Raw genomic sequence first — 11,797 nt, forward strand, 5'->3', positions numbered from 1 at the left:
TTTGTATTTTATATCCTTTTTACTTAATAAAAAGTTTAAGATGTTTAGATTATGTTTTCTATTATATATTATTAATTAAGTTAATAAAGTAAGAACCGTTACCATTGTTAATAATTATAGAAGGTAGTAGCAGCACTTCGCGAGTTAAAGGTTTACCCTTTAAAGGTTACAGTAAGCTTATATAAAACGTTAAGTATATTTTTATCTTAGTTAGTAGTTTAAGTTTATAGGCGTATAGGCTTAGTTTTTTCTTTAATTTGGTATAAACCCGCAAACTTCTAATTAAGTTTCTTTAAGGGCCGTTAAGTCTTTAGGTTTTATGTATTTAGGTAAACTATATTACCTTGTTTAAAGTCCTATATAGGAGCTTGTCCTTTATTTATATACTATTTAAACGTATATTAATTTACTTTATAATAGTTCCGTTAACTACTTTATTTAATTAACAAAGTTATATACGTTAATTAGCTAAATCCGCTTAATTATAGGTCCTATTATATTAATTTTAGGTTATAGTTTAAATCTAAGTTAAGGGTCTTATCCGTAGGTTACGTAGAACGGCATTGCGCCTATTAATTTATTTATTATATTATTAGTAGTAAACTTAGCTAAAGGTAGCTACTTTTCCCAGTTATCTTATAGGTAAGAGCAGTATATTTATAGGTATTATTTTATAATCGCGTTCGCAATTTTAGTTTAGCTATCTATCTCCAAATAAAATATGGTTAAGAGTTATATTTATATACTTAATTATTTATATAGGGCTTACCAGAAGTCTAAAACAAATTAGCTTCTATAGTTAGATATTATTAAGTTAGGAAGTCCATATAGCTTAAAGATATACTTAATAAAACATTCGGCTACTAATATTATATTAAGTCCATAGAAATTATATATTGTATTTTTATAAGACAATTAACAACTACTATAATATTCGTAAACCTGTTACTGCTAAGCAAGTTAACTATAAAGTTAATTAAGATATCTCGCTATCTTTATATTAAAATTGGCAACGGTTAAAGCACTCCTTATTTCTTTACGTAATAAGTCTTTCTATAAACATATGTTCTATATACTTGAATATATTTTTATATATAGTTATATATTATAGGCTAGTAATACACTTGTTAAATAATCTTATAGGTCTTTATATAGCTAGGATGCCCTACTATAGAAGAATTATATATAAATTTAAGTATCTTAAATTATAAGGGTTCGGAATTTAGAACTACTATCTTCTATTAATAGTATAATTAATTGTTATAAATTTCGCATTCGGCGAGTGTAATATCCTTATACTATTGTTTTCTTATTTAAATTACTTTTATTACATTTACTGTTGGGACAATATCACGTGTAGTCACGTGGTCGTCACGTGTTGCCGCGGCACTAGCGTGGTAAGGAGCCCTAAGCTCCTTACCCTTCCTCATTCATTCCAATCAAGAATCAACAACCATCGTATCAACCAGCACAGACTGTTTGACTACGATCCTGGCCTATTCGAATAGGTATCCCTGGTGATACCAACACTGATCAGTGGTTAACTTCACTGTTATACCACAGAACAGCAAGGTTATCGACAGAAGAGACAGTCTCGTGCAGGGGTGCCATATGCGCTCATATGGAATGGATCCCGGCGATACTGTGCTACCTTAGACTTGCGGAAAACTAGTAACAGAAGTGTCACTGAGTACTAGGAGATACCAAGTTGCGTCCATCACGCAGAACAACCACGTTTACGAAGATTTGGTCGAGTACTTTAGGTCAGAAGTATCACTAAACCTAAGGTCCCAAATCAACGTCCGAAACGCGTCAAACAACTACCTACAATCCCGACACCATCTGCTACCTTCCTTGCAGATCTGCCACGTCGAAAATCACGTCAATAGCACGCCCCAAACGCCAGCGTGCCCCTTTTCCCCTACGGCCTTTGCAAGCTACAAATACTATATCAACAGAAGGAATTAAGATCTTCCAGCATACACCTACACCCACTATGGCGTTAACCTATCCAAAGAAGTACGAGAACGACATTAACCCAGAGACATGGAGCAGAGACATCGACCCTGCAAACGCCGAGCAACAGGACCTAAATGGATTCTTATTACACCGTATGGCACACTATAAAGATAGTAAATACGACGATACCGCGCTATAGGAATGTATAAGGGAGGACTTTATTGGATAGACAAAGGAAACATAGGCTCCTGTAAACAAGGATATTGCACGCGACTTCCGTAACTTCCTACGGGAGAATGGAGTGTTTGTACCTATAGATGGGGGTAATATTAGAGATAATATTCAGAAGCAAGTTCTTGACGCAGAAGAAGAGCACGAATGGACTCTACAAGAGATTGAGATTGAGCACCAAATACGCACTATAAAGAAGTTTGACTCTCAAGGGAATTCCAATAACGGACAGCCACAAGCAACACCTCAAGTTCCTCAGGCTGCCGTATCTCAACCTGTGCCTCAAGCTCCGCAACAACCTCCGCAAGAACCTCCACAGCAATCTCCGCAAGAATCTCCGCAGCAAGCTCCGCAAGAACCTCCGCAACAAGAACCTCCGCAACAAGAACCTCCACAGATAACCTCAGGCTATCAAACGCCTCAAGTTCCTCAAGCTGCCGTATTTTAACCCGTGCCTTAAGCTCCGTCCCACCCGCAACAAGCCTTTACTTTTCCACAGACATCTATTACCTTTTATGAACCTCCGCAGCAACCTCCGCAACGACCTCCGCAGCAACCTCCGCGGCCTCCACAGCAACCTCCGCAACGACCTCCACAGCAACCTCCGCAACCTCCACAGCAACCTCCATAACAACCTCCGCAACCACCACACAACAAGCAAGCTTATCCGCCATATCAGCAATACAGACAGCGGAATGCTTACGACAAGGTCAGATTGCCAGAGGTTCAACATTACAAGGTTAGATTGCCAGAGGTTCAATATTACAAGGTCAGATTGCCAGAGGTTCAACATTACAAGGTTAAATTGCCAGAGGTTCAATATCACAAGGTCAGATTGCCAGAGGTTCAACATCATAAGGAGCTCGATTACGGCGAATACGACAGTCATAACAACGGCCAATACTGCACTGATTGCTCCTACGGATGAAGTGGGTATAGATAAGGCTGTGGCAGCTATAACAGACGCAGAGGCTCTGGCTACCGCGGAGGAGGCTCCCGTGGAGGATCCAGTAGAGGTGGATCCCGGAATGGAGCCGGATATCAACAAGGGAAGGAGTTGGACCGGCACAGTCGCAGCATTCCTATTGGTCGACTGTCGTTCCTATTTGCTTAAGCTAGCCGTATCTAGTTACGCTCCGCTAGCTCCGCAACCCTATTTTAACAACATAGTTCCCTAGTTAATCTATCTAGGATTTCCTAGCTTACCACTTAGTTAACCACCATTTCTTTAGCAAATTTTAGGACAGCGAGACTTATATTACAATGGCAATAGTAAGTAAGGAGGATTTATATTTATTACGCTAGTTAAGCGGTGTTTGTATGTAGATGGCAACCATAAAAGAAGAGTTGCCAGTATTGGGACAATATCACGTGTAGTCACGTGGTCGTCACGTGTTGCCGCGGCACTAGCGTGGTAAGGAGCCCTAAGCTCCTTACCCTTCCTCATTTGGAACAATCAAGAAGAATCAACAACCATCGTATCAACCAGCACAGACTGTTTAACTACGATCCTGGCCTATTCGAATAGGTATCCCTGGTGATACCAACATTTACTATCCATATATCGTTCTTATATTTATATTCCATTAACTTATTAATTTTAATTTCCTATTTATTAATTTCTAATTCGTTTTTATTAAGTTCCGTATTTAAGAATATAGAACGTGGTTTCTTAAAACGTTTAGGGGGTAATAAGATCTATAATTAATTTATAATTTGTTCGTTTAAGGAGTTCGTAAGTAAGTCTTATAATCGTTATATTAATATATTAGACTTCTAATTAAATTTGCCTAGTTAGTATATAATCTTAAAGTCAAATTATAAGAGGTATTTAGCCCAATAAATTTAGCGCTATATTAACTATTTTATAGTTATAAAGTACTATAGGTTTTTATAGTCCGTTAATACGCATATTAAAAACAACAATCCTTTAAGTTCTAGACGCTATTATTTAAAGCATTTAATAATTATAAGTAGTTCCTTATTATATATCTTATAGTTTAATTTAGTAAGTGTTAGTGTCGGTATACTCGCTTTATCAACGGGCACGAATATCACTATATAATATGTATACGGTGTTAAAGTTGGTAGTTAATTAATTGTCTAGAAGTAAGGGGTTGCTCTAAGGTTAAATTAGCTAGCCTCGCTTTGTAGTCTTATAACTATATTATATAACTAACATTCCGACACTAGAGCAACTCTAAAAAGAAGGCTAATCTATACTCTAAAGTTAAGTTTACTTTTAGACTATTCGTAGCGTATACGCAATAGTTAGAGATCTAATTAATACGCAATAGCTTCCACGCTCCTTTTATAGGTCTATAATTATAAAAAGAATTATTAGGGGTAGTAGGTTGATATGTTGTAAGGGTTGCTAAGGCGCTAGTGGTAAGCGAGCTAATAGCAATTTTCTATCCTAGGGATGGAAAATCCTAATTAGCTGGTTAAATTTAGGGTCTGCACCGTTATAATTAGTTACCTAATACTAAGCTAAATTTAAGTTCGTTTGTTTAACCTATCCTATAACTTATAGATTAATTTAGTTTGTATTAATAAGCCGTTAAAGAGCCGCGTAGGGTTTTCCCTTTGTTATAGCGTTAGTAGGGTTAGCCTCTTTATTAATCTATTTCACCTCTATAATTTATCTCTGTTTATAGGCTTACTGGAGGCATATTACGTTAATTATTAGGCGCTTTTCTTAGGTGGTTTTAAGTCGTACTAGATAGTTATATAAGGACTTAGAATTAGTGCAAAGTATAAGTAGAAGGTTAATTTATAGGATCTTGTCTACTATAGACTTAATTATAACGCCGATATTAAAGCCGTGGGCCGTACCGTAGAGTTTAGAAGCTAGTACGCTTTAAGTAACTCTTTTGCACTTAACCAAGCTCTAATAGATGATGTTGGCCTTCTTTATAGTATCGGCTAGTACGATAATGTAGCTAATCTGCGAAGAGAGGTCCTTATTATTGGCAAATAACGCGTTTATAAATACTAGGAGCTATAGGGTTTTAATATCTAACTTAATAAACTTAAGGCCTCTATTAGCGTTCTTGATTTACTAGTTTAGACGCTTATTTAACTGTTTTATGTCTTCCTTATTAGGGTTAATTACCTAGGCGGTAAAGGATAAATTGAATAAGGCTTCTAGCTGGTAAACTAAAGCAATATATGCACCTTTAGTATGTTAAGCAATATACTAGTCCTTTAGAGTTAAGGTTCTTATAGCTCCTCTTAATCCTATACTTGTGGCAAGCTTAGTGCTAATTATACTAAGGTTTATGCATTATTGTTCCTAAATAAGCGTAATACTCCCGTTAGTTAGTAGCTAAATAACTCTACCATTAAACTTAATAGGCGTATTAACGGTAAGTTGTTCTTATTCTTTAGCTATAAACTTGGCCTTATATAGCTTGTTTTACTCTACGCTTATAAAGGTCTTATCTACTAGGAATAGAGTATTGTTAGTTTATAGGCCTATAATACTAAAGGGTTTGTTACTCTATAGAAAACAGTGGTTGTACGTAGACTAGTCTATATGCAACTGTTGGATGTAATATAAGTAATATATCTTAAACCAGTGGTTACCGGCTTCTGGTACTCCGTAGAGTGGTTTTATAATCTTTAAAATAGAGGCCTTATTAATCCTAAGTTACTTAATCAGCTTATGTGGAGGTCGTACGTAGAACTCTTAATTTAGTATGGTGGTTAATTGTGCGTAGGCCTATAAAATATCTTAGAGGTAAAGTTGTGCCTATAGAAGCTTTATGGCGGCGATATAGAGAATTAGTCGTTAGCTAACTTGTTAAATAGTTAGTAATTAGGTAAAAACTAGTTCCTTTTCTAAGTCGTTATAAGCTTATACGACTAGTTAGGATTTCTTAAAAGCTTTATTAGTTCCCTTATTCTTAATCTTATTAATAAATCGCGAGTTAAAGAGTTATACGCCTTATAGTATGTCCGTGAGTCTTATAATCTTAAAAACTCCCTTCTTAAGTAGACCAGTAAGCTCCTTCTATTAGAAGGCGCTAAATTAAGTACTAAATTAACTATTATCCTGTAGGTAGATAGTAATATTAGTTATAGCCGTAAGTAGAGGGTATTTATAAGGGTGTCCTCTGCCTTATTTTAGGGGTTATTACTAAGCTTTAGTAGGTCTCTCTAAGACAGTCTTAGGAAGGGCTAACCTAAGTAGAGGTTTAGGTGGCGATTTTAGTCCAATAATTTGCTCCTACAATTTAGTTACTTAAAGGTAGGGTTTTACGACTATAGATTAAAAGGCTATAGGTCCGCTAGACAGCTTAATAGTATATATTTTACCCTTAACGGTAAGCAAAGTAAATGGCCCGTCCTAATAGCCGCTTTAGCCAGTATTTCCTTCTCTCTAGACTAAAACGGGCGAATTTGGTGGGAGATTATAAATTATATTAGTATTGGGTCCGTTTCACATATTTAGCGCATTAGCGATTTGTTATTTAGCTTGTAGCTTCTATATCTCTGCTATAGCCTTTTTAATTATAGTAGCGCGTTATATAACCGTAGGGGATGGTGCATTAAATTTAACTATTTGGGGATAGGCTCTAAAGACTAGAAGTGTAGGAACTAGTCCTTTAGGGCCAGCTAAATCATTAATTGCTTTAAGCGCTATTTAAAGTCCTATCTCCTTATTAATTTTAAAGATTTTAGTTATAATGATCTGGTAGGCTCGCTATAATAGACTATAGCAGCGCTCTACCATTCTAATAGAGTTATGTGCTTTAACCAGTACTCCCTTTATACTAATTCCTATAATAGTGGCGTATTACTTAAATTCCTTACTAATAAAGTTCTTTCCGGCGTTGTAGGTAATTAGGTCTAGTGGCCCTAGGTAAATATTAATCCAGCACATCCATAGAATATCCTATGTATATTTAGCGCTAATATCTTATAGCTATCTACCGGCTTAGAATCGCGTTTCTTTATTAATAATATATAGGAGGGGTAATCCGCTAATGTATATAATGTTAATAATAATATTATAGTTAAAATTAATGTTGTTTTATAGGGTGAAGCGGAATCTACCTAGTAATTTACTAAACTTTTAATAGTAGTGGTAGAACTTAGTTAGTTGCTTAATGGCCATTCTGTTAGTTTTATAGCCAGTATAGTAAAGTAGTTTTTATAATTTCTTAACTAAGGGATATTTAAATCGACGGTATAGGCGCCATAGCTCTATATCTGTTAAGTAGTAGGGGTTTATGTTAAAGGATTTAGGTAAATATAACTATAGTAATAAACTCTATAAAAGAAATAGGTAGCTAAACCGTTGCACTACTAGCACTTTTTTAGTACGAGTGATAACAACGTTTCTGAGGTTATTGTAGTAGATTTAGAGTCTATTTATATCCGCTAAATAGAGCAGGAAAGGGGTATCCGTATAAATAATATAAAACTGTATCTTGCCTATAGGGGTAATAACGTCCGTAGTTCTAATGGAGGTAGTAATTCTAATGCTGAACTACACGTTAACTTATCCTTTAGTTAAGGTATTAAGTCTTATAGATTAGTCCGCGTTCTATAGTGCCTAAAATTATCTATAACCGGCTATAGACTTCTTTAACGCACTAGTATTAATTATAATTCCTATAAATACTATGGAAGTATAGCGTAAAGCGGCGGTTGTTGTGTTGTAGTTAAATGGGTTAGTTTCCGTAGTAGGTTCCGTAGAGGTTACGGTAAGTAAGTAAGTGTAAGCCTTGTTGGCTAGTTCTACGCTTATAGAGGTTGCTTCGTCTATAGTAAGAGTCCTAAATAATATAAGGTAGTAGCCGTTAGGGTCTTCTAGTTCTTCCTCGCTGTTGTTATTATTAGTATTTTTATTAGCGTCTATATCTAGCACAAGAGCTTTAAAGGTCTTATTGCACTTATTATTATTATCTCCTTTATAGTAGATAGTGTATTGTCTAAAGTGTTCTTTAAAGTTACCGTTACGGCCCTTATTATTATTAAAACGTCTTTTATACTCATTTCTAGAACGGTTCCGCTCCTCCTCTATATATTTCTATAAGCGGTAGCTCTCCTTTTAGCAGATATAGTACTTGGCCTTTAGGGATCTAACGGTGTTTTGTCTATAGGAGCGGGTTTGGTTATAGTTATTATGGATATTACGGCAGTATATATAATCTATAAAGTAGGCTCCTTAAGACAGTCTTATTAAGGCCTAGAAGGGGTATTCCTTCTCCTATACAACTATAGAAGATTATAACTTACTAATTAACTGGGAGAGGTCTTTAGAAGGGTTGGAAATAGCAATACGGCATATTGGTACTTCTTAGTAAGCGGTAACTAGCTTATTCGTAAGGAAGAGGTCTATATAAAACTCTAGGTGTAATCTATAGCGATGTTTTAAGAGCTTATTAAGGAGTAGTTGGAAACTTTAATAGATTTGCTTATTAGGGTTCTTATTAATAATTCCTTAGAAGTTAGTGGCGTTCTATTTAGTAAGGTTTCTCTAATAATACTCTAGTCCTTTAAAGAAGTAACGTATATAGTTATATACCTTAGTAAATAATCTAGTTAAAAGGCTACTATTATAGTAGTAATCCTAGGTAAGTCCCTTTAGTATAGTTAGGAATGCAGTTATATAGCCTTTAGGAGGTAGACTAGCTCTCTTGCAGATATTATAGAAGATAGTCAACTTAAAGTTAAAGCTATTACTTACTTTATTGTACTTCTGGTCGTCTATATAGATTTTAGCAATAGTAGCTGCCTCTTTACTATACGTAGGTAGGTGCATAGTAGGGTCGGTATTAGTAGTACTAGGGTGAAGATGCTAGGTAGGAGGAAGACTAGGTAGGATAGGAGCGGTTACTAAAGGGAGGGTAGAGGCAGTTGCCGCAGGCGATAATTGCTAATTCTGCGTCTATAGGAGTTAAGTAAAGAGAGTAAGTAGTTAATCTTAGGTAGAAGTAGGTGCAGCTTACTATTAGGTGGCGGTTAGTGTAGCTTGCTAGGGTATATATGTAATAGCTAGTTGGGGTATTATAGGGGTAGGTATTTACGTTTTAGGTATTATAGCTATAGCTATAGGCTGGATTACAGGCGTTAGAGGTAGTGGAGGTAGTTAATGGTTTATAGGCGTCGGCACTATATAGAAAGGTAGTGGGCTATAGGGAGGGTTATAGGAGCTAAAGAGGCTATAACTAACGGGGGTATAGCTTAATTCAATATCAAAGCTGTTTATATCGAGTTAAGTTATTCTTATAGTGCCACTATAATTATAGGGCTGACTTCCTTAAGAGCTCCTATGATTTCCTCATCTGTCTATTTATAAGGTTCCTTTTCTATAAAAACATCATACAGAACCTTATAAAGTGGGTATCTATTGCTATATATGGCGATATATACTCCTCTTTAGAGTAGGTAAGTACAGAGCTTTACTCTAGTAATAAAGCGTATCTTTCTAAAGTCCTTAATAGTAAAGCCTTTAAATTCTTCTTAGAATAGCGACTATAATGTATAATCCGTAAAGTTCTTATATATATACTTATAGATTTTTGTTTCCACATATTCTTCCAGGTCTTCCTCTAAGACAGTTGTTATATCAATCCCGTAACCATATCTAGTAATTCTCTCCTTCTATTTAGGATCCATCTTATTATATAAAGCAGTATGCTAGTCCTTATATATGTTATAGTTTAAGATTAAGGTTAAGGTCGAGGTTAAGGTTAAGGTCAAGGTTAAGGTCGTCGAGGTGAGGGTATTAAGGTAAAGGTGTTAAGGTAAGGGTATTTAGGTATATACGTCCTTTACAGCTGTTAGGCCTGTAAAGTATTCTTAGCAAGACTACGATTCTCTTAGTGATCTGTTGTATTGGCTGTAAGGCTAGTACAAATTCTCTTAAGCTTAAGGGAGGTTGTAATCTTCTCTAAGTAAAGATATAATTCTCTAGGCGATCTAATACGTTAGCAGTTAAGCTAATACGTGGTCTTGAGCTTTAAGGGTAATATAGCTTTCTCTTATAACTAAAATAGACAAGGCCAGGCGATCTATATACTATTACCAGTACGGTTTTTAAGCTCTAGCTTATTGCGTATTTCCTAATCTATACGTCTACTAATTAGTGTCGGTATACTCGCTTTATTAACGGGCACGAATATCACTATATAATACGTATGCGGTGTTAAAGTTGGTAGTTAATTAATTGTCTAAAAGTAAGGGGTTGCTCTAAGGTCAGGTTAGCTAGCCTCGCTTCATAGTCTCGTAACCACGTCACATAACTAACATTCCAACAGTTGGTTACACAAGGGGATATCACGTAGCTACGGTTCGTAGATAGTATAATAATTGTTCTTCTTGTTTTTTTAATTCTTAAAGAAAGGGGTAAGGAACTTAAGGTTCCTCACCACGCTAGTGCCGCGGCGGCACGTGACGGCAACTTGCCGCACGTAATGGCAACTTGCCATACGTGGTGGCAATATACCTTATATAGTGACCACTTGCCTTTATTCCCAACACTAGCAACTCTTCTTTTGTAGTTGCTATCTATATATATATACCGCTTGACTAGCGTAACAAATATTAATTATTTTTACTTACTATTGCTATTATAATATAAGTCTCGCTATCCCAAAATTTGCCTCTTAGCACGTAGTGCTTTCTTACTTAGGAGTTATAGGTAGATATCATGTTCGGAGGGCCGCTAAGGCGCTAGTAGTAAGTAAGCCAATAGCGATTTTTTATCCCGGGGATAGAAAATCCTAATTGGCTGGATTAAGTTAGGCTCCCCCTCTAAAAAAGTCTTAGTAAGAAAATCTAACTAATTAAACAACTTTGACCGCTGGTTGAAGTTCCTAGATATCTTAAGACCTTATATAACTAAGAAATTTCTAGGGACTCCCTTTTAACCTAACCTTTAACTTATATATATAGAGTATTTATATTAATAAATGTCTCTAGTGCCTTATTTAGGTTCGCCTTCGTTATTATATCTACTAGGTTATCTTAGCCATTAATCTATTAAATCTTAAAGAGTTCTTAACGCTTATAGGATTGCTGAAGTGCTATAATATTAATTATAAGACGCTTTTCTTTTATAGTACTAAGCTTAACTAAACACTTATAGAGGGAATATAAGTTAGTGCATACGATTATAGGGATAACGGGAAGTTTAAGTCGATCTATAATTATCTTTAGGGTAGTTCCAATTACAATTGCTATATTAACTCCGCTAACCATTCTATATATCTCTAACGCTAAAACACTTCGGGTAATGCGCTTACTCTTAGTTAAGCTCTAATAGATAAAATTGCCATAGATTATAAAGTTATTCTCTCTAGTAAATTCGTTTGTGATAATAATTTTATATCCTAACTAGGAGCTAAAATCTTTATTATTTATAAACAATCTATTAACAAATACAAAAAGCTTAGCGGTAGGAAGATTAATAGGTACGTAAAGTAGTCCCCAATTAAAATGGTTTATTTACTAGAAAAGACGTTTATTTAGGGTAAGAACGTTATCCTTAGTTAGTTTTTAGTATTAAGTGGTAACGGAGAGATTAAATAAAGCCTTAGGTTAATAGATAGAAGCAATATAAGCTCCGCAAGCGCGTTACTCCATATATCCT

At 35.4% G+C, this 11,797-nt stretch overlaps 2 protein-coding genes across 2 annotated transcripts; both read left to right on the forward strand.

Moving 5' to 3' along the window:
- The first annotated feature begins 1,620 nt into the window (after positions 1 to 1,620).
- K441DRAFT_667709 (uncharacterized protein) lies at positions 1,621 to 2,599 on the forward strand. Its single transcript, XM_067649891.1, has one exon. The coding sequence runs from the start codon at positions 1,997 to 1,999 to the stop codon at positions 2,156 to 2,158; it is 162 nt and encodes a 53-aa protein (XP_067498813.1). The 5' UTR covers positions 1,621 to 1,996; the 3' UTR covers positions 2,159 to 2,599.
- Positions 2,433 to 3,749, forward strand: K441DRAFT_280332 (uncharacterized protein). Its single transcript, XM_067640925.1, has one exon. The coding sequence runs from the start codon at positions 2,706 to 2,708 to the stop codon at positions 3,366 to 3,368; it is 663 nt and encodes a 220-aa protein (XP_067498814.1). The 5' UTR covers positions 2,433 to 2,705; the 3' UTR covers positions 3,369 to 3,749.
- The last annotated feature ends 8,048 nt before the right edge of the window (positions 3,750 to 11,797 follow it).

This window comes from Cenococcum geophilum (genome assembly GCF_001692895.1).
Source record: "Cenococcum geophilum 1.58 unplaced genomic scaffold K441scaffold_57, whole genome shotgun sequence".
Classification (NCBI taxonomy): Eukaryota; Fungi; Ascomycota; class Dothideomycetes; order Gloniales; family Gloniaceae; genus Cenococcum; species Cenococcum geophilum.